The following is a 27,069-nucleotide window of genomic DNA, read 5'->3' on the forward strand; positions in this document are numbered from 1 at the left end:
AAATGAGAGTCTGCCTTCTCACCGGCAGCCTGGCCCCAGAGGCCCCGTGGGTGCAGCTCATAGCTCGGTTGTTGAAAGGATCAGCCAACCCTTACAGTCTCCTGGGGCAGCATTCATACACCACCCCCCAGGGTCTGGCCATGGACCCCCACTCCCCGAGCAAGGGGACCTCAATGTCACCCCCAAAACAAAGATATAGGTCCAGTGTTCAGGGCAGGAGGCAGAGAGGCTGCATCCCAGGAAAACGAAAAGACACTTTTGTGTTTGGCTACAGCCTGCATTTTAACCAAAGGGAATATAAATTACTCTGTGCTCCAACTAGCACTATTGTTTTTAAAAAGAGAATAAGAAAGAAAGAAAAAAAGCCATTCCAGATTCCAAGGCAGCCCTTGCTGGAGCTGTCCAGGCTGCTGGGATACGGATCAGGGCAAAGAGTCTTCGTGAGGCTTTGAAATTTGGGAAAAGCCAGTCATGGACGGAGGAAACTCTGGAATCCCTCCACCGCAGACTTAGAAAAGCAGGTGGCCCCAGCCGTGGCATCACAGAATAGAGACACCTGATCGGGGTTCTCTGCAGAAATAAGGACCTCCCGGCTTCCCGGCTGCCACAGCTGTATCTCCAGATGTGAAGAGAAACAGAGAAAAAATCTTCAGCTGTTGCCTTCAAATCAACCAGCGCTTTTGCAGAGAAAAAGGGAGAGGAGGTGTGTAAGTTGGCATGTGTGATCCAAATCAGATCCCCAGCTGATGGGCTTGTGCTTCCCGGTCAGGCCCCGGAGGGCGGACATCTCTCTCAGGGTCCAGGATGAGGTCTTGGGAGGCCTGAGCAGCAATCAGTGTTTGTGGCAACAGTTGATTTTGTCTTCTGACTGCTCCAGAACGTCCAGCATCTCCTCAATGATGGCCCGAAGTGCCCGGCCCAGTTGGTCTGCATTGTAGGGCTTGCCCAGAGGGGGCACGTGAACAAAGGCTGAGCGGCCGTGACTCTGGTACAGAGAGGTATAGTAGGTGAAGTCGCAGAGGTACCTAAGCCACAGGGCGTGGGGGATGGGAGGGAGATCAAAATGGGGTGAGAGAGTGACGGTTCCATCCAAATGCATCATAAGCTCCGCCCCCCGCTCCTGCCTACCCTCACCAGTCATCTGCAAGATGGAATACTGCTTCTCACTCCCCAGGCTGGCTAAGTTGAAAAAAAACCACCACCACCACCACCACCACCACCACCAACACAAAAAAACAATAACTCCAAGTGCTGGTGTATATGTGGGGAAGGAAGCAGTGTGAGATGCTGCTGGTTGGGATGTAAATTGCCCCAGGGGAGGGCAATCTGGCAGGCTAGAAAAATTACAAATGCACGATATTCAATATCCTGTCATAAACCTTAATAGAAAAGAATATGAAAAATATATATATAATTGGGAGGGTGAAAAGGAGTTGCGGGAGGGAGGGGATATGGGGATATATGTATAAATACAGCTGATTCACTTTGTTGTACAGCAGAAACTGGCACAACAGTGTAAAGCAATTATACTCCAATAAAGAGCTAAAAAATATATCTACATCTACATCTATATATACATGAATCATTTTGCTGTACAGCAGAAATTAACACAACATTGTAAATCAACTATACTTCAATAAAATTTTTTAAAAATAAGTTTCAAAAAATTACAAATGCACTGACTCTATGACCTGATGTTTCAAGTTTTTAGACTCTATCTCAGGAGCCCCCTGCACAAGAGCGCAAGAAAGATGGACAAGGTATCTGCTGCAGCATGACACGTAAAAGCAGAATAACAGGAAGCAAACTGCTACGGTCTGAATGTTCCCCCAAATCCCCTCCCACCCTGTGAGGACACAGCCAGAAGTCGGCAGTCTACACTCCGTAGGAAGGCCTTCATCAGAACACCACCATGGGGACTTCCCTGGTGGCTCAGTGGTTAAGGATCTGCCTGCCAATGCAGGGGACAGGGGTTCGAGCCCTAGTCCAAGAAGGTCCCACGTGCCGTGGAGCAACTAAGCCTGTGCGCCACAAGTACTGAGCCCACGCACCGCAACTACTGAAGCCCACGCCTACAGCCCAGGCTCCACAACAAGAGAGGCGACCGCAATAAGAAGCCTGCACACTGCAACAAAGAGTAGCCCCTGCTCACTGCAACTAGAGAAAAGCCCACACGTAGCAAGAAGACCCAATGCAGCCAATAAATAAATAAATAAATAAATGAGTAAGTAAAAGAACACCATCATGCTGGCACCTTGATCTTGAACTTCCTTGCCTCCAGGACTGTGAGCAATAACTTTCTGTTCTTTATAAGCTGCCCAGTCTGGGGTTTTTTTTGTTTTTGTTTTTCTTTGGTTATAGCAGCCCGGACAGACTAAGACACCACTTGAATGTCCACTGACAGAAGAGTGGCTTAATACACTCTGGTCCATCTGCACTGTGGAATACTATGCAGCAGTGTACAAGGCAGGTGGTGAAGCCACAGGAAGATAGAACTCACTAAGACCTATGTCGCATGCCCGTAACTGAAACCGAGGAAGGGAACTCTCATGAAAATGCACACCATGTAACCCCATCCACATAAAAGCAAAGCAAAACAGGACGGAATTCAAAAGCCACACACCAAGTGTCCTACATATGTACGGAAATATATGTGCAGGTGAGTAGGAAGGGTCACAACTTAAGTCTCTGATTTAACCAAGGGATCCCTGGGGTGGGGGAGAAGAGAGGGCAAGAGAATCTTTCACAATGGAAACGTATGAGCATATATTCTAGAATTATCTGAGTAACTTAAAGTTAGTTTTAGGGCTTCCCTGGTGGCGCAGTGGTTAAGAATCTGCCTGCCAATGAAGGGGACACGGGTTCAATCCCTGGTCTCGGAAGATCCCACATGCCGAGAGCAACTAAGCCTGTGAGCCACAACTACTGAACCCACATGCTGCAACTATGGGAGCCCGCATGCCTAGAGCCCATGCTCTAGAAGAGAAGCCACTGCAATGTGAAGCCTGCGCACCGCGACAAAGAGTAGCCTCCGCTCGCCACAACTGGAGAAAGCCCATGTGCAGCAACAAAGACCCAATGTAGACAAAAATATAAATAAATAAATAAATAAATAAATAAATAAATAAATAAATAAATAAAAGCTGGTTTTAGGGGAGTTCCCTGATGGTCTAGTGGTTAGGGTTCTGGGCTTTCACTTACAGCACCTGGATTCAGTCCCTGGTCAGAGAACTGAGATCCTTCAAACTATGTGGCTTGGCCAAAAAAAAAAAAAAAAAGTTTAAGAAAAAGATTGATGGGGGGCAGGGAAGGGGCAATATAGGAGTAGGGGATTAAGGGGTACAAACTATTAGGTAAAAAATAAGCTACAAGGATATATTATACAACATGGGGAATATAGCCAATATTTTACAATAACTATAAATGGAGCATAACCTTTAAAAATTGTGGATCACTGTATTGTACATCGGTAACATATACTATGGTACATCAACTATAATAAAAAAGAAAAAAAAAAGACTGATGGTAAATTCAGCTACTTCTTCATTCTGTCAACTGAATTTGCCACCTGCCACCTTTGGGCTGGAGAGGCATACAAAGTGTTGAGACATCAGGGTAGCCGGTACTGAGAGGGCATAGAACAGAGAGGTGTGGGAGGCTGGGGAGGCCTTCCTAAGGAGGCAACATGTTGGAGTTGAGACCTGGAAGAGGTATTATCAGAGGGAGGTGAGTTCTGGGCAGAGGTCTTAGCATGTGCAAAGGCCCTGAGGCTAGAGTGAACTTGGTGTGTTTGAGGAAAAGGAGGAGGCTGGTTTGTGGGTCTGGAGGGCAGTGGGTGAGGGGAGAGTGAAGGCAGAGGAGGGTAGAGAGGTGGGCAGGGGCCACACCACACAGAACCTGTGGATGGTGGCGAGTGGGGATTTTATTCCAGGTGCGGTGGGAGCTGTGGGAAGAATTATGCAAGTTAGGGAGCTCATCAGACTTAATAAAAGACCCTCCTATAGACTGAGTAGTTTCTCCCCCAAATTTATGTTCACCTAGAACCTCAAAATGTGACCTGATTTGGAGATAGGGTTTTTGCAGATGCAATTAGTTAAAATGAGGTCATAGTGGACTAGGGTAGGTCCTAAAGCCAATGACTGGTGTCCTTGTAAGAAATCCATGTGAGGACTTCCCTGGTGGTTCAGTGGTTAAGACTTCGCCTTCCATTGCAGGGGAAGTGGGTTCAGTCCCTGGTCGGGGATCTCATCTTCCTCAGGGCCAAAAAACCAAAACATAAAGCAGAAACAGGGCTTCCCTGGTGGCGCAGTGGTTAAGAATCCGCCTGACAACGCAGGGGACATGGGTTCGACCCCTGGGCTGGGAAGATCCCATGTGCCGTGGAGCAACTAAGCCCGTGCGCCACAACTACTAAGCCTGCACTCTAATGCCCACGAGCCACAACTACTGAAGCCTGAGCGCCTAGAGCCCATGCTCTGCAACCAGAGAAGCCACCATACTGAAAAGCCCGTGCACCGCAATGAAGAGTAGCTCAAAGGCAAGAAGGCCATGTGGAGATGAAGGTGGAGATTGGGGTAAAGCATCTCAAGCCACAGAACATTCAGGGTTGTCAGCAGCCACCATAAGCCAGGAGAGTGGCATAGAACAGATTCTCCCTGAGAGCCTCCAGAAGGAACCAATCCTGCTGACACCTTGATTTTGGACTTTCAGTCTCCAGAACTGGGAGAGAATAAATGTTTGTTGTCCTAAGCCACCAACATGGTAATTTGTTATAACAGCCACAGGAAACTAATATAGAAACTGACTGCTAGACTTCCCTGGTGGTGCAGTGGTTAAGAATCCGCCTTCCAATGCAGGGGACACAGGTTCGATCCCTGGGCCGGGAAAATCCCACATGCCACAGAGCAACTAAGCCCGCGCACCACAGCTACTGAGCCTGCGCTCTAGAGCCCGAGAGCCAGAACTACTGAGCCCACATGCCGCAACTACTGAAGCCCCCTCACCTAGAGCCTGTGCTCCGCAACAAGAGAAGCCACTGTACTGAGAAGCCCACACACCGCAATGAAGATTAGCCCCCACTTGCCACAACTAGAGAAAGCCCAAGCAGCAACAAAGACCCGACACAGCCAATAAATAAATTAAAAAAATTATTTTTAAAAAAAGAAAGAAAGAAAAAAAAGAAACTGACTGCTTAGGAGAGAAGGACTGTCAGGGTTGGGGTAGAGGTGGCAGGAGGAACAGCAGGGAGGCAGCCGGAACAACATGCAGGTGGAAGATGCCAGAATTCACACACAGTGAGTTCCAGAAGCAAAATCCGTGGAATCTGTATAAGTATATATTTCACTCTTTGCCTCACGCATGGTGAGGATTATATACTGTGAAATTCTATGTAAAAATATTATGTATAATACTGTTAAAATATCCCATGCTTTAAATATATATATATTCCATGCTTTAATCAGGTGGTGGTACATCAATTATGTTTTCAAAAGTAAAAAAAAAAAAAAAAGTGAGCGCTTGACCCAAAGAAGCCAGAGTCAAACACACTTGGCTTATTCAGTACTCAACACTCAGCCTGGGCTGATGTAGGAGGGAAACCCCAACTCACACCTACACCATAGGGCCCCACGGTGCCTTACCTGCCAGCATCTTGTGAGATGGTCACTGATACATCCAGGCCCAGTGTAGTAACCCTCTTACACACAGCATCCATGTCGATGATGGAGTCAATGCTTTCAGGCCCGTCCTCCACACAGCACTGGGAGCCGGGGCAGAACCGGCAGTTGTCCAGCCCCTTGTAGCCCTTGTTGTGCCCGCACTTCTCCAGCGTGACTGTGGTCGCCATGCCTGACACCCCCACATGCACCACCAGCTGCAGACAGATGGGCAGGGCTTAATAGGGTCTGGTCATGGGACTGGGAGTCCCCCCGGCCAAGGAGAGGGCAGCCTCCTTGCAGAGCTCTGCTGGGGGTACATGCTTTCTGACATCTTGCTGCTGGAACAGACCCTACAGTCACTCTTACAGAAAGGTATGCCAAGTGAAACACTCAAGAATGTGAAATACGCAATGATGTTCATTGCAGCTTTGTCATTACAATCAAATATTGGAAAGGCCCCAATTAGCCATTCATGTGGGCGGGGATTAGATAAATAAATTATGAGCTACTGTGTAGCTATTAACATGTCCAAGGCAATTCTGTATGGAATAATCTTCAAGACATATCACCAAATACAAAAGGCAAGGTATCATTCCCAGGAATCTAACCTAAAAACAACCAAAGGGATAATAATTTGCCAATGGTCACTTCAGTGTTATTTATAAAAGCGAGAAGAAAAAACCAACATGAAAACAACTAGCATGCTCAGTGATAGGAGAATGATTGTATTAATTGCTAAATACTACCCCAGATGTTAAAATAATGTTTAGAGAGAATTTTTCATAACCTGCGAGATTAAATGCTCATGATAACACATTTATAAGAGGCAGAATACAAACAACACAGTTTAACTTCAAATATTAATTATTTGTGTATATGCTTGTACAAAGAAGGGGCACTGTAAGAAAATAGATGAGCATCTAAAATATAGGCTGAGGGACTTCCCTAGTGGCGCAGTGGTTAAGAATCTGCCTGCCAGTGCAGGGGACACAGGTTCCATCCCTGGTCCTGGAAGATCCCACATGCTGGGAGCAACTAAGCCTGTGTACCACAACTGCTGAGCCTGCGCTCTAGACCCATAAGCCACAACTACTGAGCCCACGTGCCACAGCTACTGAAGCCCGTGTGCCTAGAGCCCATGCTCCGCAACAAGAGAAGCCACCACCATGAGAAGTCTGTGCTTCGCAACGAAGAGTGGCCCCTGCTGTCCGCAACTAGAGAAAGCCTGTGTGCAGCAACGAAGACCCAAAGAAGCCAAATAAATAAATAAATTTATAAAAATTAAAAAAATATATATATATAGGCTGGTGAGCACACTGTCCCATACGGTAGCCACAGGCCATATGTGGCTACTGAGCATTTGAAATGTGGCTGGTACAAATTGAGATGTGTGGTCAATGTAGCACACACACCAGGTTTCAGAGACTGGGCATGAAAAAAAGAATGTAGGGACTTCCCTGGAGGTCCAGTGGTTTAGACTCTGCCCTTCGACTGCACGCGGGGGTGGGTTCCACCCTTGGTCAGGGAACTAAGATCCTACATGCCACGTGGTGCAGCCAGAAAGTAATAAAAAATAAAATAATTTTTAAAAAGGAAAATGTCTCATTAATAACTTTTTAAATGTTGATTACATGTTGACATAATATTTTAGAAATAAGTGGTGACATTTAAGGTATTATTACAATTAAGTTCACCTATTTCTTTGTATGCTTTTTTTTTTTTTTTGGATGTGGCTTGTGGGGTCTTAATTCCCAATCAGGGATTGACCCCGAGCTAGGCAGTGAAAGAGCCTAGTCCTAACCACAGGACCACCAGGGAACTTCCTCTTTGTATGCTTTCTAACTGTGGTTTCTAGAAAGTTTAATCTGTCCTATATAGCTGGCATGGAAACGTTAAGTGGGCCACAACACTCAAGAACATAACTAGGGCTTCCCTGGTGGCGCAGTGGTTAAGAATCCACCTGCCAAAGCAGGAGACACGGGTTCGAGCCCTGGTCCAGGAAGACCCCACATGCCATGGAGGAACTAAGCCCGTGTGCCACAACTACTGAAGCCTGCGCCTAGAGCCTGGCTCCACAACAAGAGAAGCCATCACAATGAGAAGCCCATGCACTTCAATGAAGAGTAGCCCCTGATCTCCGCAACTACAGAAAGCTTGCATGCAGCAATGAAGACCCAACGCAGCCAATAAATAAAAAAATAAATAAATAATTTTTTTAAAAAAGAACATAACTAGCCAGGAGCGGGCACTCCTGGGCCACTTTACCTGCTACTGGACACCTGGCACCCACACTGTGGTACCTGGTCCTCCATAAACCTGTGGAACACCAGGTAACACAGTAATTCCTGTGAATGCAGAAACAAAATAGCAGCTAGCTGTAGACTAGAGGGTTGAATGGCAACTCCACCACCACTACCACCACCAAAAAAAAAATAAATATATGTCCCTGTCCTAACACCTGGAAACTGTGACTGGGACCTTATTTGGGAAAAGGGGCTTTGCAGATGTAATTAAGTAAAGGATCTCGAGATGAGGTCCTCCTGGATTATCTGGATGGGCCTGAAATCCATTGACAAATGCCCTTAAAAGAGACACAGAGATGGGGCTTCCTAGGTGGCGCAGTGGTTAAGAATCCGCCTGCCAATGCAGGGGACACAGGTTCGATCCCTGCTCCAGGAAGATTCCCACATGCCATGGAGCAACTAAGCCCGTGAGCCACAACTGTTCAGCCTGAGCCACAACTATTGAGCCCATGTGCTGCAGCTACTGAAGCCCATACACCTAGAGCCCGTGCTCCGCAACAAGAGAAGCCACGGCAATGAGGAGCCCGAGCACCACAAGGAAGAGTAGTCCCCACTCACTGCAACTAAAAGAAAGCCCGCGCACAGCAAAAAAGACCCAACACAGCCAATAAAATAAAATTAACTAATTTTAAAAAAAGAGAGAGAGACACAGAGAGGTGGGACAGAGAGAGGGGGAAGGAGAGGGTCTTATGGAGGTAGAGGCAGAGACTAGAGCGATGCAACCACACACGCCAAGGAATGCCTAGAGCTCCCAGAAACTGGAAGAGACAAGGAAGGATCCTCCCCTAGAGCCTTGGGAGGGAGCCACGGCCCTGCTGATGCCTTGATTTTGGACTTTTGGCTGCCAGTACTACGTGCTTATAAATTTCTGCAGTTTTAAGACAGAGAGTTGGCAGTCGATTGTTACATCAGCCACAGGACACTAATCTATGCAGTTCGCTGCTTAAAAAGCACTTGTGGGTGAGCACACCTATACACAGACATGTGCATGTGAAGAAGATGTGAGTGATAATAAACATGGTACCAGTTAACCATCATTAAGAGCTTACTATAGGGTCTTCCCTGGTGGTCCAGTGGGTAAGATGCTGCGCTCCCAATGCAGGGGGCCCAGGTTTGATCCCTGGTTGGGGAACTAGATCCTGCACGCATGCCACAACTAAGAGTCTGCAGGCTGCAACTAAGAGTTCAAATGCCGCAACGAAAACCCGGTGCGGCCAAAACAAACAAATAAATAGGCACAACAGTGTAAAGCAATTATATTCCAACAAAAAGCTTAAAATAAGTAAATAAATAAATACTAAAAAAAAAAAAGACCTTACTATAGACCAGGAGTTCTCAACCAGGGCTGAGCCTGCCCCCAGAGGATGTTTGGCAACATCTCGAGACATTATGGGGTATCAAACTGGAGACACAGCGCTCCTGGCACGTAATGGGTGGCGGCCAGGGACGCTGCTCAGCACCTGACCATCACAGAGAAGCCTCTGGCCCCAGCGTGGCTGAGAAACCCTGCAGTAGGCTGAGAACTGTCCATCGCCCTCCTGGCCTCATCTCCCTCATCCCCACCACAAACTCATGATGTTAGTACTTGTGATATCGTGATCTATAGTAAGAAATATATATTTGTTGGGACCTCCCTGGTGGTCCAGTGGATAAGACGCTGTGCTCCCAATGCAGGGGGCCCAGGTTCGATCCTTGGTTGGGGAACTAGATCCCAAAAGCATACCGCAATTAAGAGTCTGCGTGACGCAACTAAGAAGTCCACGTGCCACAACTACAGATCCTGCATGCTGCAACTTAAACATGCCACAACGAAGATCCCGCGTGCCACAACTAAGACCTGGTGCACCATAAATAAATAAATAAATAAATAAATAAATAAATAAATAAATAAATAAATATTAATATAAATATGTGTATATAAATATAGATACATATACATATATTTGTTCTTAGTTCACTATTCCTGGCACAGAGCTCCTAAAATCCTTACAGTTTCCTAAGTGATGAGAGTAATAAAGGTGTCCTGTTTTGCTTTGTTTTGTTTGTTTGTTTGTTTGCTGCATGGCATGTGGGATCTTTGTTCCCTGACCAGGGTTGGAACCCGTGTCCCCTGCAGTGGAAGCCTGGAGTCCTAACCATTGGACTGCCAGGGAAGTTCCCTGTTGTGTTCATGAGGTAACTTTTGGAAAGCACCTTAGAATGGGGGCTGGATGCCAGAGGAACCAACCACGTGATTAGAGGGTTGGAACCTTCAGCCCTACCGCCCTACCTCAGAGGAGGGGAGAGGGCCTGGAGATGGAGTTCAGCTGGGGAGAATAGGGTGCTTGGGGAGGGCGTAGAAGCTCTGCACATGTTCCCACATACCTGGTCCGATGCCTCTCTTTCATCTGGCTGGCTGTTCTTGAGTTATATGCTTTTAAAATAAACTGGTAATCCAGTGAGTAAACGGGGTTCACGTGTTGTGTGAGCCACTCAAGCAAATGAATCGAACCCAAGGAAGGGGTTGTGGGAACCCCTGATTTATAGCCAGTTGAACAGAAGCACAGGTAACAACCTGGACTGAAGATTGGCATCTGCAAACTATTCTATATAGGATGGATAAACAATAAGGTCCTACTGTATAGCGCAGCGAACTATACTCAATATCCTGTGATAAACCATAATGGAAAAGAATATTTAAAAAAGAATGTATATATATGTATAACTGAATCACTTTGCTGTACAGCAGAAATTAACACAACATTGTAAATCCACTATATTTCAAAAAAAAAAAAAAAGAAGATGGGCATCTGAAGTGGAGGGTAGTTCTGTGGGATGGAGCCCTTACCCTATGGAATGTGATTCTTTTTTTTTTTTCTTTCTTTCTTTTTTTTTTTTGGCTGCATTGGGTCTTTGTTGCTGCGCGCAGGCTTTCTCTAATTGTGGCGAGTGGGGGCTACTCTTCGTTGTGGTGCGCGGGTTTCTCATTGCAGTGGCTTCTCTTGTTGCAGAGCATAGGATCTAGGCATATGGGCTTCAGCAGTTGAGGTGTGTAGACTCAGTAGTTGCGGCACACAGGCTTAGTCGCTCCGCAGCATGTGGGATCTTCCTGGGCCAGGGATTGAACCCGCGTCCTCTGTGTTGGCAGGCGTGGATTCTTAACTACTGAGCCACCAGGGAAGTCCCTGGAATGTGATTCTATCTCCAGGTAGGTAGTGTCAGAATTGAGTTGAATTGTAGGACCCCAGCTGTTGTCCAAGAATTGCTTGGTGTGGGGAAATCCCCCCTACACACACACTGGAATTGGGTGGTAGAATTTTAGTACTACAGTCACCCCTTGACTCGGTATCCAGAGGGAATTGATGCCAGGTTCCCCCCTCCTCCCTCGGATACCAACATCTGAGGATGCTCAAGTCTATTATCTAAAATGGCATCGTATTTGCATATAACCTACTGCACATCTTCCTGTATACCCTAACTCATCTCTAGATCACTTATAATACCTAATAGAACGCAAATGCTATACAAGTAAATAGCTGCCGGCTCAAGGCAAATTCAAGTTTTGCTCTTTGGAACTTTCTGAATTTGTTTACTTTATTTATATATTTATTTATTTGCCTCACTGCTTGGCTGGCAGGATCTTAGTTTCCCAACCAGGGTTTGAACCTGGGCCCCCACCAGTGGAAGCAGGAGTTCTAACCACTGGACTGCCAGGGAATTCCCTGAAATTTTTTTCCCAATATTTTTGATCTATGCTTGCTTGAATCCAAACCATTATTATTTCCACCTGTCACAGGAGGAAACTGAGGCACAGGGAGCTCAAGGAGATTGCCTGAGACCTCACAGCTCAGCAGCAGCAGCCTGGACCCAAAATCCTTTTTCTTTATTCCTTTCTATAAAGTGAGAAATTTTTAACTAAATTTAAAAAAATTTTTTTATTAGAGTATAGTTGATTTACAATGTTGTGTTAGTCTCAGGTGTACAGCAAAGTGAATCGGTAACATATATACATATATCCACCCCTTTTTTAGATTACTTTCTCATATAGGTCATTACAGACTATTGAGTAGAATTCCCTGTGCTATACAGTAGATCCTTATTAGTTATCTATTTCATATATAGTAGTGTGTGTATGTCAATGCCAATCTCCCAATTTATCCTCCCCACAACCCTTATGGGACATATTTTACTTGAGGTGCAGTGAGAGGGCTCCTTAGAAAGGAAGATTCCTCAGCCAGCCCTGGAGAATCTGAAATAGCAGGCTAGGGTAGGAAGCTGAGTGGGCCCCCCCAAAGGGGACTGGGACTGCTTGTCAGAGATACCAGCCCAGGTAAGTTCTCAGACAGCTCTTGCCTGAGGTCATGACCAAGCCACAACTACCTCTGGTGGGAGGGTGTGGTTCCTGCTTGTCTGGCCTCCATTCCATCACATCTGGTTAAAACCACAGCTCCTTCCCACAGCCATTTTCCCTTTGTGGACCACTCTCCACTTCTTTTCATTCTAGGAGGTTTGGAGAGAGGTGACACCACCCCATGGCCACCACATTGGGCATGTGGGACCCAAGCTTCACAGATCAGAGCAAGCCAATAAGAATCAGCCATAGGCTTTGGGGAATTATTTGGAGGAGAAGTATTCTCTTTCTGCTGAGGGGCTGAGTTGGGAGGCTATCAGCCAGCAGCCACCTATCTTTGCCAAAGCAAAAGCAAAGCAAAGCTGAGTGGTCAAGAGAGGAGGCTGATGACACTGGGTGAGCACCTGGATCAAGCTATACCTGAAGCATACAAACATTTGTGCTCAAGCTAGGCTGAGGTGTGTTTTGACTGTCACGTATAACCAGACATGTCACGACTGATACAGAACCCCAGTGGGACAGAACCAGGCTCTGTGAAGTTCCAGGTGTTTGCTTTCCTCCCTCACCTCCAAGGGTAATTCAGGAAAGTGTGGTACTTTGGGAGATAAGGCTGTGGCATCAACCATGTGATCAGAGCAGGAACAAAGCCATACAAACCTTCCATGCGTGGGGCACTCATCTGCTGGTGCTGATGGGGAAGCACCTACCTTCACCGCACTCATCTTTACCCCACTTACCTGTGGACTGTGTTTTTCCCACAGGGCAGGGATGAGCCTCTGGACTGTCTTGTACTCCACTGGAATTTCATACACATGCAGGTCCACGCTGTCACCGAGCCCCAGCTTCTCCAGCTCCTGGGAGCAAAAGCAGAGGAAATGTTGTGGCATGAGGTCAGGGCTGCAGGGATAATGCAATCCCTGAGGATAAACTGACCTAGCCTCAGAAAACAGGTGGGGGCTTCTGACTCACTGTGTAGAGCAGGAAGACATCTGTGTTGGTCTATCACAAAGCTCCTCCCTCAGCCCCTTCCCCACCCACTCTCTCAGCATCTCCATGGGCAGCAGCATGGTGCTGTGGCCTCTGAAGCTAGGCTCCTGGATTTGAATCCTGCCTGTGTGACCTTGGGCAAGTCACTTAACCTCTCTAAGACTCAGTGTACTCATCTGTAAAATGGGGAATAATAAAGTACTTAACTTCAGAAGGTAGTTAAAACAAATTTTGCAAACTATAGCCTTTTCACACTTTCTAGAACCTCAGCTTTGACTTGTCAGCTCATTGCCTGAAAACTGTTATTTTACACATTTTATCTTTTTTTTTTTTTAACTTATTCCATATTAGCCAGAAGTCACTGGGCTTGTGTTTTTTTTTTAAAAAAAAGGAAACACATTAATGTTTTGTTTTGTTTTGTTTTGTTTTTAAAGCTGCTTAAGCAGCTTTAGGCTCAATTTTATTTTATTTATTTTTTATTTTTTTAACAGAGGAAGGGGAGGAAATAAGTTGATGGATTTTTTTAAATTTAATTAATTCATTTATTTATTTGGCTGTGTTGGGTCTTTGTTGCTGTGCACAGGCTTTCTCTAGTTGCTGGGGCTACTCTTCCTTGTGGTGCATGGGCTTCTCACTGCGGTGGCTTCTCTTGTTGCAGAGCAAGGGCTCTAGGCTCAAGGACTTCAGTAGTTGCAGCATGCAGGCTCAGTAGTTATGGTGCATGGGCTTAGTTGCTCTGCGGCATGTAAGATCTTCCCGGAACAGGGATCGAACCCGTGTCCCCTGCATTGGCAGGTGGATTCTTAACCACTGCGCCACCAGGGAAGTCCTGGGAGTTAAGACTTTTATTCTGCGCATGGCAGGAGCCACAGCAGGGTGGAAGTAGGGAAAGGCTGTGATGTGATTTTAGATTCTGGCTTGGGCATCAGGAGGCTGGGGCAGTGCAGGGGAGGAGATAGGGCTTGGTCTCCGAATCAATTTACCAAACAAAACTTGGGTGATTCCAACAAACCTCAAGCAAACAGTGGTCTGTAATATCCTATTAATTTTAATGTGTGACCATTCAAAATAATCACTCCAGGTGTGCAGCGAGCAGAAACAGGGTGAATACTGATAAACTCATGGGAGTGGAAACAAGGAGCACAGATTAAAATCTCCAGAGCTTCTCAGGGGATCAATGGTGTAAAAAGCAATATGTCTGGCATCAACTGAAACTTACCAGACAAGCAAAGAAGCCAAAAACTACCACCCATAATGAAGAGGAAAATCAATTTATAGAAACAGAACCAGGGAATTCCCTGGTGATCCTGTGGTGAGGATTCCATGCTTTCACTGCTGAGGGCCCAGGTTCAATCCCTGATCAAGAAACTAAGCCCCGGGCTTCCTAGGTGGCACAGTGGTTGAGAATCCGCCTGTCAGTGCAGGGGACACGGGTTCGATCCCTGCTCCAGGAGGATCCCACATGCCACGGAGCAACTAAGCCTGTGCGCCACAACTATTGAGCCTGCACTTTAGAGCCCGTGAGCCACAACTATTGAGCCTGCGCTTTAGAGCCCGTGAGCCACAACTATTGAGCCTGCGCTTTAGAGCCCGTGAGCCACAACTATTGAGCCCATGTGCTGCAACTACTGAAGCCCACGCGCCTAGAGCCTGTGCTCCGCAACAAGAGAAGCCACCTCAATGAGGAGCCCACGCACCACAACAGAGTAGCCCCCACTTACCTCAACTAAAAGAAAGTCCGCATACAGCAAAAAAGACCCAACACAGCCAATAAAATAAACAAACAAATAAATTTATTTTTTAAAAAAAGAAACTAAGCCCCTAAGTGCCCCCACCTCCCCCACCCCCCAAAAAAGAAAACAGGACTAGAAACAGACAGTAGAATTAGTAGATAAGGACATGAAAACAATTAAAATATTTTTTAAAAGCCAGACAGGGACGTCCCTGGTGGTGCAGTGGTTAAGAATCCGCCTGCCAATGCAGAAGACATGGGTTTGAGCCCCAGGCCAGGAAGATCCCACATGCTGCAGAACAACTAAGCCCATGAGCCACAACTACTGAGCCTGTGCTCTAGAGCCCACGAGCCACAACTACTGAGCCTGTGCTCTAGAGCCCACGAGCCACAACTACTGAGCCCACAGGCTCTAGGGCCTGTGCTCCGCAACTACTGATGCCCGTGTGCTGCAACTACTGAAGCCTGTGCACCTAGAGCCCATGCTTTACAACAAGAGAAGCCACCACAATGAGAAGCCCATGCACCAGAACAAAGAGTAGCCCCCGCTCACCACAACTAGAAAGCCCCCGCGCAGCAACGAAGACCCAATGCAGCTAAAAAATAAATTACTTAATTAAAAAAAAAAAGCCAGACAGATCAAGTTTGAAGCTCCCTCACCCAGAGCCTGGGTCCAATTCCGACATTTCAGAAGAAAGCACTGTTAATTGCACACACACCCATCCAGACCTATTTCTACCCCTTATACATGCCTATCAGAGAAAACACATTGTATTTATTTTTACATCAATTGCATTCTTCAGCAACTATGTTTTCTCCACTCAGAAACTGGTTTTGGAGATCCAGAGACATTGTTACACATAAATCTTGTTCCTTCCCTTTTCCCTGCTGCATAATATTCCACCTCAGAAATTAGCTGGATTTAAAGATTCCCCTACACCGAAATATTTAAGTGGCTTCCAATTTTCCTCAGTTATAAGCCATGCCGCAGCAATGCACCCTTGTGCACATTTCTCGTGCCCATGTGCAAAGCACAAATGCTCAAAACTGACCTAGTTGCACTGCAAGATCTGTACATATATGCTAGTGGGTGATATTATCAAATTGAAGCCCACTTCTCTTTTTAATATTTATTTATTTATTGGCTGTGTTGGGTCTTTGTTGCTGTGCTTTTCTAGTTGCAGAGAGAGGGGGCTACTTATCACTGCAGTGCAGCTCGGGCTTCTCATTGTGGTGGCTTCTCTTGCTGCATAGCATGGGCTCTAGGCACACAGGCTTCAGTAGTTGTGGCACGCGAGCTCAGTAGTTGCAGTATGTGGGCTTAGTAGTTGTGGTGCACAGGCTTAGCTGCTCCGTGGCATGTGGGATCTTCCCAGAGCAGGGATCGAACCTGTATTCCCTGCATTGGCAGGTGGATTCTTAACCACTGAGCCACCAGCGAAGTCCTGAAGCCTGCTTTTTTTTATTTTTGTTTTCTTTTGGCCACGCCACTCGGTTTGCAGGATCTTAGTTCCCCTACCAGGGACTGAACTCGGGCCACGGCAGTGAAAGCCCAGAATCCTAACCACTAGGCCACCAGGGAACTCCTGAAGTCTGCCTTTCTGACCTCAGACTCAGTATATCCTAGAAGCAGGGGAAAAACTTAAGGGTTTATAAATGAAACTTCCCTTAATCCCCAAAAGGAGACCCACTGAGCTCTTTTCCATCTTAAAAACACATTCAATGGCACCAAAAGCATAGACAATAAAAGAAAAAAAAAGCTGATTCACTTTGGTGTACCTCAAAAACTGGTACAAGAGTGTAAAGCAATTATATTCCAATAAAGAGCTTAAAAAAATAGAGAAATTAAGAATTCATAAAAATGAAAAAAACTGTGAATCAAAGGACACAAGAAACAGTGAAAAGACAGCACTGGGGTGAAAGAAAATATTTGCAAACTGTATATCTGACAAAGGATCAATATCTGGAATACAGTTGACCCTTGAACAACATGGATTTGAACTGCATGGGTCCACTTACATGCAGACTTATTTGCAACAGTAAATACTACAGCACTACACAATTCGAGATTGGTTGAATCTGCGGATGCAGAACTGTGGATACGGAGGGACAAAGTATGTGGAAGGCTGACTGTAAGTTATAGACAGATTCTCCATCGTGCAGGAGGTTGGCGCCCCTAGCGGCCAAGTTGTTCAAGTGTCAGCTGTATGTGAAGAATGCTTATGACTCAATTTTAAAAAAATAACCAGGGGCTTCCCTGGTGGCACAGTGGTTGAGTCCACCTGTCAATGCAGGGGACATGGGTTTGATCCCTCGTCCGGGAAGATCCCACATGCCACGGAGCACCTAAGCCCGCACACCACAACTGTTGGGCCTGCGTGACACAACTACTGAAGCCTGTGCACCCTAGAGCCTGAGGTCCGCAACAAGTGAAGCCACCACAATCAGAAGCCCACGCACAGCAACAAAGAATAGCCCCTGGTTGCTGCAACTAGAGAAAGCCTATGCACAGCACCAAAGACCCAACGCAGCTAATATATAAGTAAACAAACAAACAAACAAACAAAATTTGTAAAAAACAAACAACTAACTCAAGATACTGCCCTGGTGGCGATCCCTGGTTGGGGAACTAAGATGCCACATGCTGTGGGGAAACTAAGCCCGCGCGCCACAACTACTGAGCTCCCGCACCTCAGCTAGAGAGCCCGAGTGCCGCAAACTACAGAGCCCACGCACCCTGGAGCCTGAATACCACAACTAGAGAGAAAAACCTTCATGCCACAACTAGAGAGAAGCCCGTGCACTGCAATGAAGAGCCCACCTGCGCGACGCAATGAAAGATCCTACCTGCTGCAACTAAAACCCAACCCAGTCCAAAAAAAAAGTGGGGATGGGTGGGGAGGATGCCCTGCTGAATGCAATGTAATGTCCTGGATGGGATCCTGCAGCAGAGAAAGGACATGAGTGGGAAAACTCGTGAAACTCAAATAAAGACTGGAGTTTAGTTAACAGTAACGGTTGGTTTCTTCATTTTGAGAAATGTAGCCATTAAAGGTAAGATGTTAACACTAGGGGAAATCGAGTGAGGGGTATGTGGGAACTCTTTGCGTTGTCTTTGTAATTTCTCTGGAAATCTAAAATTACTGTGAAATTAAAAATGTATTTCCAAAAAGTGAGCCTGGAACCAAAAAGAAAGGAAGTGCTCAAGAACAATAGGCACTTGGACAAAAAGACACAGGAGCCAGCCTGACGGGGCTGCCATGGGCCAAATCTGGGACAATTTGAACATCAAAATTAAGAGACTAAGATGTACTAACCTATGCAGGAAAAGAATCTGAAAAAGAGTAGCTATATGTATATGTATAACTGAGTCACTTTGCTGTACACCTGAAACTAACACAACGTAAATCAACTATGCTCCAATATGAGATAAAATTTTTTTAAAAAATTAAGAGAGTAAGAAATTATCATCTGTTGAAGAGAGCTGATATCCATGAGTCCACACAGATACAAATAAACAAACATACAGTAGAAGGCCATAAAGAGTGTTGAAGGCAAGATGGAATTAGAAACCCATCATTTGGCAAGCACTGTACTAAAATAATAACTGCTTCAGGCAAGACTCACCAGGGGATACTAAGATGGTCTCAAAGTATCTCTTTAAAGGGTCTCAAAGGATCTCTCTATAGGATGCTTTTTCATCACAAAGCACAAGATAGTAACTTTGCAGAGAAGAACACCATCAGACCTCACCTTTAGCAACTGATCAAGGTGAACCATACCAGGAATGAGACACATCAATATACCCAGTGCCTCCTGATATGCTGCACAGAGAAGGACACAACATCACTTCTGTGGGATTCCTGCCCCGAATGCACACACAGCCTCCGTCTAGTCATGAGGAAACACCAGAGAAGCCCCCCTGACAGACACTCTCTAAAGGACTGAGCAGTTCTTAGCAAACGTGTCAGGCCATGAGACACAAAGGAAGACTGAGGAACGTTCCAGATCACAGGGAGTTAAAGAAATGGGACAGCTGAACCCTACATATAATCCGGAATATTCTTTTGCTGTGAAGGACATTAACAGGGTGGTTGGCAAAATCCGAATCAGGGCTGTAGATTACAGAATTGTATCAGTGTTCAATGAGCCTGATTTTGATCACTGTGCTAAGGCTGTGTTTTACAAAATACATGGTGACTTGGGACTTCCCGGTGGTGCCGTGGTTAAGACTCCACACTCTCAATGCGGGGCACCCGGGTTCGATCCCTGGTTGGGGAACTAGATCCCACATGCATGCCGCAACTGAGTTCACGTGCCGCAACTAAGGAGCCCTCAAGTTGCAACTAAGGAGCCCTTGAGCCTCAACCAAGACCCAGTGCAACCAAACTGACAAATAATTTTAAAAATACACAGTGACTTATTTAGGGATAGAGGGGTATCATGTCTGCAACTGACCCCTAAATGACACGGAGCGTGACAGTTCCTCAAAATATTAAACACAAAACTACTATAGGATGCAGCCATTCCACTTCAGGGTGTATACTGAAAGCAGGGTCTTAAAGAGATATTTGTATGCCCATGTTCATAGCTGCATTATTCACAAGAGCTAAAATGTAGAAGAGACCTGGGTGTCTGCTGACTGATTGATGGATAAGCAAAATGTAGCATACACATGCAATGTGATACTAATCAACCTTTAAGAGGAAGGCAATTCTGACACCTGCTACAACATGAATAAACCCTGAAAACATTATGCTAAATGAAATAAGCCAGCCACAAAAGCACAAAACTGTATGGTTCCACTTATATGAAGTCCCTAGCACAGTCAGGTCCATAGAGACAGGAAGTAGGATGGTAGTTGCCAGGGACTGGAGGAGTGAGGAATGGGTAGTTAGTGTTTAATGGGGACAGGGTTTCAGTTTAGGAAGATGAAAACGTTCTGGAAAGGAATGATGGTGATGGTTGCAAAGCAATGTGAATATACTTAATGCCACTGAACTGCACACTTAATAACAGTTAAGGTGGTAAAGTTTGTGTTACATATAGTTTATTACAATTTAAAAACTGGCTTAGAAGTCAAAAAAATTTTTTTAACTATATGTAGCTACCTACCTATTTATCTATAGAGAGAGCAAATGCAATATAATGTTAACATTTGGGGAATCTGGGTGTGAAATGACTTCTTTGTCAAAAAAATTTTTTTTACTTGAATGGAGATAAAGATTGCTTCTGGGGACTTCCCTGGTGGTGCAGTGGTTTAAGAACCCGCCTGCCAATGAGGGTGACACGGGTTCAATCCCTGGTCCGAGAAGATCCCACGTGCCTTGGAGCAACGAAGCCCATGTGTCACAACTCCTGAGCCTGCGCTCTAGGGCCCTCGAGCCACAACTATTGAGCCTGCATGCCACAACTACTGAAGCCTGCATGCCTAGAGCCCGTGCTCCACAACAAGAGAAGCCACCACAATGAGAACCCTGAGTACTGCAACGAAGAGTAGCCCCCGATCTCTGCAACTAGAGAAAGGCCCCATGCAGCAATGAAGACCCAACATAGCCAATAAAGAAATAGAGTTTATATTTTAAAAAGGCTAATAATCTTATCTATCTTTACATCCTGTCAACCACAAACCCACTTTTTCTTACCCACCTGTCCCCCAGAGCTTGAAATTCCCGTCGCCCCCCCCGTCCCCCCCCCCACCTCCCTGTGGCCCTGGCAGCCCTTTCTGGCAACATGTTGAAAGGCCAGTAATGGAAAGAATCCATCTCCCAGGTTAAGTGAGGACTTAAAACGATCACTTTCATTTGTTCAGAGTTTCACTCCGGGAACTGTCCCCAAAGCTGTTCAGGGATGAGCCACCCATCTGCCCAGGCAAGTCAATTTGATGGAACCATCTCTATGGGGTGGGGACTGAGGATGCTGCTAATTCGGTTAGTGACCAAGCCAAGGAACCCTCTGTAGGGTGCAGAAACCTCCCAGTCGCCATCATGCCACATGATACGCCAAGGCCGGACCCCCCCCCCCCCCAGCTCCGGGCAGAAGCCCCGCCCTGTGGGTCCTCTCTCTGCCCCTCTCCTTTCACCCAGCAGAATGGGCGCTCCACGCTGAGCACACTTGCCTGCCCACAGTAACTCAAGGGTCTCTCCCACTGGGGGATGTTTACCAAGCATTAGTGGGAAGAATCGACCACATCGACTTTGGATGTAGGCAATGACCAGGTGCCACCAGCGAGCCACGGAGTAAGTTGCCTTCTTGTCCTAACCTTTCCTCTGCATGTCCTCTAGGTCCCCACCTACCCCCTCCCCAACTGGGGGAAACAATAAATTAAGAAAACCACGAGCAAAGATACACGCCCCCCACGTGCATCCCCACAGAGAGGCGTCCACATGCTTGCCAGAGACCCTGAAAGGGGCATCCTTGCTGCTTTATTCTTGGGGAGCAAACCCTGAAGCCCCCAGTGCCAGTGCCAATGGGAGGAGAGGTGGGTTGGGAAAGGAGAGAGTTGCCCCCCCCACACACGGGCTGAGCAAAAGCAGCTGGCGCAAGAGGAATACAGGGGCGATGCCATCCCGTTCACTTGCTCGCAGCCTGAGACCAGGCAAAACTCATCTGTGGTGACCGAGCTCAGGAAGCAGCTGCCTATGGGGCAGGATGAGGGCTGATGGGGGATGGGGGGCGGGGGGGTGAGCAGGAAAGAATGTTCCGGGTTGAAGGAAACCGACCAACTCTCTTGATCAAAGTAGAGGTGACACGGGCATGAACACTTTTCACCAACGTGATTGGTGCACTGAAGATCTGCACGTGTCTTTACAGAAATGAGTCCCTGATTTTAATAAGGGCAATGATGGGGGAGAAGCAGCTATACCGTTCCTCTGAAGGTAGGAGAAGTGGGTGGCCCGTAATCGAGCTAAATTCTTGGCCTTAGAACACTTTGTGCTCCCAAAGGGCTGGATGGTTCTCCTGGGGTGGGGGGGCCAAGTGGCAGCGCACCCCACGACTCACAGTCTGCAGCGCGCGCAGCCACCACGCACCTACTGTGAAAGGAAGGGGGCTTGTGCGCCCCAGACGACACATTGTCCACACCCCGTCTACCTGACAAGACCCTGCCGCGTGGCTGCGTCTGACCGATTCCCTTGACCCCATAACAAAGACCCCCTTTGTTCCCTGGTTAATATCCTTAGCAGGTCTGTCTAGACTCACTGTGGCAGTAATTGTCCCGTGATGTCACCAGGACCTGTGACCTGACTCCTCCTTGCCCCGCTTGGGCAGGGAAGGCTCCAGACGGCCCCAAGCCAACCGGGTCCAAGCCCTCGACACCTACCTGAGCCTCCTAGGGAGAGAAAGACCTGCAGCCAGCATCCCACGCCCACCACCCAAGACCCGTGGGGAGACAGGACACTCGATGCAGTCCCTCCTGCAGGAGGTGCCAAGGGGAAGTGGCATGCTGGGAAAGAGGAAAGGGGGGAGTGCCCCTCTGTCGCCAGAGCTCCCACCTCCCGAATGTGGCTGGTGGGGAACAGTTCACTCTCTGCTAGGGCACAAGTTCATCCAGGGCATGAGGAAGGAAGGTCAGATGAGAGACAGGAGAGAGACAGAGAGAGAGAGAAGAGAGCAAAAGACAGACACGGAGAGAGAAGGGGAGAGAGACACAGATTGAGAGAGAGAGTGAGAGACAGAGACAGGGAGAGACAGAGGCTCAGAGAGGCCAAGAGAAACTCAAAGAGAGAGAGACAGAAGAGGAGAGAGATATATGGAGAGAGATATGAAGAGAGAAGGGGAGAGACAGAGACCCAGAGAGAGACACCCAGAGAGAGACTGAGAGTGACACAGTAACAGAGAGACAGAGAGAAGAGGAAAGACAAGAGAGAAATGAGTTGGTCCCTGGGAGAGGAGGAGGAGTTCCCTCCACAGGTGGCAACTTGAGCTTCAGAACAATCAGTTGGGACAGGAAGTAACCACTGCTCACTCCGCCTCACCAAACACCCATCTTCAGTTTGAGGTGACAGACAGCAATGGATGCCTGCAACTTATGTCTGGATCACACCAAGAACACTCCCAGGCATATTTCCTTGAGGTGTGGCTTTGACCCATCCCAGGATTCCAGCCTTTCCACGGGCAAATCTGTTTTATCCAGAGTCACTGAAAAGCGCCACCAGCAGCTCCCAGCCACCCCACAGGTGGATCCTGCAGTTCCTCTGCTGCAAAGAAGGCACAGGACCCGAGTGCAATTCCATGAACACCAAGTTCTAGAGCAGGTAAAACACATTATGGCGGCCATAAAGTCAGCAGAGAGGTTTACACCCGTGCGGTGGGGGTGCGGTGGGAGTAGCTGGGAAAGGACACAAGGGGCTTCTGCAATGGGGAAGAATAGAGAAGGGGCTGAGAATGTTCTAGATCTTGATCTGGACTCAGGTGCCGTGCAGGTGCACATGGGTAAAATTTCACGGAGTAACACTGCCGCGCGCACCCAGGGTATATATGTGCGGCTCCAGTTACTTTTAGGTTTTTGTTTCTTAGGGAAACAATGGGATCTGGGAAGGCTGGCATCTTTTTAGCTGGGGAATGGTGGAGAATCCTCTCTTCTTGTCTCATAAAGTTGAGGAAGAAAACTGAAAGTCTTCTAGAGGTGACGCCCGGAGACATGGGCGACTGAAATATAAGTGGCATTTCACCTCCGGCAGCAGGATGAAGAGCTACCATCTTCCACCATCTGAGTCCCAAAGCTTGGAGGGATTTCCAAAGATTGTTTAATTGATTTTTCTCCTATTTAGATGCAGATCGTAGTGTCTGGGGCCCAGGAATTCAGACACATGGCTTTGTGTCCACTCAGCCCCGTGAAGACTCCTGTCTGAAACTCGCACAAAGCCAGACACACACGTCTTCAGAAACACGCTGTTTCCTTTTTGTCTGGGGCTCCAGGGAGCGGGTGCGACGGGCAGAGCCTCAGACACGCTCCCATCTGCGGAGTCCTGGGGATCCCGTCCCTGTGTCCCACTAGCGAAGTGGGGTGAACATTTTTACAAAGGGAGAGGAATGTGGCCAAGATTCTGAGGTCTGGAAGAAGGGTTACAAAAAAGGTGGAGAGCCCCAACTGGGAGTAGACGTGCTGAGGTTTCAACTCAATTCTCCTTCTAATTCAGGGCTCTGGAGTGGAAAGCAGGGGATGCTTTAAATCAAGCAGCTAATGGACTAGGATTAACACGAGTTTGGCTCCGGTCTCTGCAGATCTGATTTATATAAGGAGAAAACGCTTCTCTCTTTCTCTCTGCCCATTGTTCCCCAGTCTGTCCCTTCAAATGCCCCAGCTGACAAAGAAACTGGAAGGCTCAAGACAGCAGGAAAGAACCCCCGCCTCCTAATATGCAGTTTGCTTCCTCCAGCTGCCAGGAAGCAACACTGAGGGTCACTGCACTCCCTCTGTAAGGTTAATACCTCCCCCAATATCCCTGCCTGGTCCCCCACCAAACCTGGCTGGGGCATGGGACAGTTCTGAAAAAATGCCACTCTGGTTTCTGAGCTGGATGACCTCAGATCACTCTCTCTGGGCCTCAGTTTCCTCATCTGTAAAGTGGGCACAAGAATAACCGCACTGAGGATTGTTGGGAGAATTCTGCGTGCTGGGCAGCCAAAAAAGCTTGGCTCAGAGCAAGCACTCAACAAACGCAAGCTACAGTGATAACGCTGTGAGAAGGAGTGTATATCAAACTTAAGTCTCTCTCACGAAGCTTCACGGGAGACGTTCTCTTCACAGGTTCCTTCCCTTCTTTGGTGCCAAGTATTTCCAGGGGAAGCCCAGCCCCAAGCCTGATTCCTCCCCTCTGGATCCAGTTACCTGGACTGCAATCCAGCTGGCGTTCACAGTGTGTTCCCCAAAAGGGCCGAACCCTGAAAAAAAAGTAATAAAGGCAGCATGTCACCACCCAGTGGCCCCTCCTGGCCTGCCCAGGGCCAGGCTGCTGCTTTCATCCAGGAGAATGGAGCAGGGAGTCTCGGGAGCAGCTGCCACCTGGGATAGTGTCAGGGGCCTGCTCCCAAGGTCTGGGGTGCACCCAGTGGCCCTTCAAAGCCCTCCACCTCACAAACTTGTCTGCTCTTAACAGAAGCTGTGAGTCCTTTCTTGTCCTCACTTTCATCTGACCTTCATGCCCGGCAAGGGGCCAGTGCTCTCTTTTTGCCCCCCCAAAAAGGCTAGCCTTATTCCCTTGTTGATTTGTTCCCCAAATATAATTATTTTATCATTGTCTTGGTGCCTCTTCCCTGGGCTCTGGAACTGCAAGGCTGTAGGCGCTCTGTGAATCACCACCTGGTAAGGAACGGCCCCTAAGGGATGCACGTGGGTATCTCCCAGGTCAGGCTGTCCAGACATGATCCTGCCGCTCTCCTCCCTGATGACTCAAACTTCCAGACCCCATTTACAAACCAGACTGTCATCTGAGGATGTGCTAAGTGCTCCGTACTCCCTGTGGCATTCAGCCTCACTGTGCCTCCCTTTCAGGCAAGGACATTTCCTGGGCCCATTTTAGGGGAGCCGGAACTGAGGCACAGAGAGGTGAAGCCAGCTGCCCAAGGTCACACAGCAATAAGACAGACGAGCACAGATTCAAACCCAAACCCAGAGGGAGAGTATGTGGTCTCCCTCTTCTAATCACCCCAACATACAGCCTAAAAAATAAACCTCTCTAAAAGAGGCTGTCATTGAACCATGGGTCACTCCAGCTGGGCCAAGAATCCCAAGTGGTATCACGGCCCTGGGAGTGATACTGTTCCCTGGAACGGCAGGGGCCCCCTGAGTGGGGTCAGAACCTCTCCACCCCTTTCCCCCTCCTGCATGGACCAAACATGAGTCCCGGCTCAGCCACTTACAAACAAGGTGACCTCTGTGAGCCTCAGTTTCCTCCTCTGCAAAATGGAGACAGTAAAGATTTAATGAGCTCATGTAAGAAAATGCCCGGTTCCCTGGCTGCCTGCGGAGTCCGGAGCCCGCCCTAAAGTAATAAGTAAGCAGACACAGGAGGGCTGCAGGGGAAAGCCACCCTCTGGCAATCTGACACACCTGTTTGTCAGATAAGTGGCTTCTTCCATATTCCTGGGAATTCCAGGGCCAGCCCCAACCTCCCTGGGCCACAAAACACCTGTCTGAACCTTAGCTGGAGTTCTCACTCTGACCCCTCTTGACTGAGGGTCAAAATAACCGCACCCCCCCACCAGAGGCCCGGCGGAAGTTGACGCCCACGAGGCTCCGAGGCGGAGTCTCCTGGAGGAGGAGCAATTAGTTTCGGGGAGTTGGTGACATTAACGGGGGGGGGGGGGGCGGAGGGAGGCGAGTTCACCCACAGACAGCCCTGGGCAGGAAAGATTTTGACCAAGACAGTCCCTGGGACAACCGGAAGAACGGCCGGGCGCCCGAGGTCCCCCGAACTCCATCTGCCCCTGCCTCGGGGGAGCAGCCCCGCATCGGCGCAGGGCTCGGGGAGCAGGGGCTGCCAAGAGATTAATTTGTCACGGGGCACTTCCTGCCCGCAGATCGGCCTCTGTCCCCTGGGACCGGGGGTGGTGACAAACCCGACCTCGGGAGGGGTAGGGAGGAGTCCACTCCAGCCCGCCGGCCGGGCAGACACAACAAACAGGTGCCCCGAGGGTCACTGTCCCCAACCGGGGAAAGAAGGACGCCAGAGGGGCCTGCTCCGTGGGGGGCACTTGCCAGCACCCCCACGTCCTTGCCCGCCCCGACTCCGGTCAGTGGGACCACAGAGGCGCCCCCTCCTCCACTTTCTCTGTCGCGCGGACTCAGCTGGGCTCCAGTGGCCGATGACATCTTCCAGACATGGGACGACTCCCAGCACCTGCCCCACCCGGGCCACCGCGCTCCTCCCGACCCGCCCCTGCCCCGGGCCGCTGCCGCCGCGGCCGCCATCAGGGCACTACCCGCGTACCCGTCACCACCACTGCCTTCCTGGGCTGCTCCATGGCGGGCTCAGGCTGCGCCTCTGACCGGCTCCTGTCGCGACTGGCGAGTCCGCCGCCGCAGCTGCCGCCGCTCGGTCCCCGCGCCGCCCCGCC

The 27,069-nt window shown here is 48.3% G+C and overlaps 1 protein-coding gene across 4 annotated transcripts; it reads right to left on the reverse strand.

The window, feature by feature from the left end:
- Positions 1–263: 263 nt before the first annotated feature.
- On the reverse strand, positions 264–27,069 carry PGPEP1 (pyroglutamyl-peptidase I). Of its 4 annotated transcripts, XM_057709624.1 has the most exons (6): positions 26,063–26,184; positions 25,873–25,908; positions 24,842–24,894; positions 13,028–13,144; positions 5,640–5,872; positions 264–1,025 (listed from the first exon to the last, which is right to left on the reverse strand). In XM_057709624.1, exons 5-6 carry the CDS (start codon positions 5,843–5,845, stop codon positions 833–835), a joined length of 399 nt encoding a protein of 132 aa, XP_057565607.1. In that variant the 5' UTR covers positions 5,846–5,872; positions 13,028–13,144; positions 24,842–24,894; positions 25,873–25,908; positions 26,063–26,184; the 3' UTR covers positions 264–832. The 4 variants fall into 4 exon arrangements, with proteins under 4 accessions (XP_057565607.1, XP_057565606.1, XP_057565608.1 ...); XM_057709623.1 differs by lacking the exons at positions 25,873–25,908; positions 26,063–26,184 and adding an exon at positions 26,943–27,069; XM_057709625.1 differs by lacking the exons at positions 24,842–24,894; positions 25,873–25,908; positions 26,063–26,184 and adding an exon at positions 26,943–27,056.

Source organism: Hippopotamus amphibius, chromosome 15, assembly GCF_030028045.1.
Source record: "Hippopotamus amphibius kiboko isolate mHipAmp2 chromosome 15, mHipAmp2.hap2, whole genome shotgun sequence".
Lineage (NCBI taxonomy): Eukaryota > Metazoa > Chordata > Mammalia > Artiodactyla > Hippopotamidae > Hippopotamus > Hippopotamus amphibius.

Excerpts from the sequence above, each read along its gene's own strand:
- PGPEP1 (XM_057709623.1), bottom strand. The coding sequence starts at position 26,976 with ATGGAGCAGCCCAGGAAGGCAGTGGTGGTGACGG. Across the intron at positions 24,895-26,942 it reads GAAGGCAGTGGTGGTGACGG|GGTTCGGCCCTTTTGGGGAA; the intron begins GTACGCGGGTAG and ends CTTTTTTTTCAG. Across the intron at positions 13,145-24,841 it reads CCAGCTGGATTGCAGTCCAG|GAGCTGGAGAAGCTGGGGCT; the intron begins GTAACTGGATCC and ends TTTTGCTCCCAG.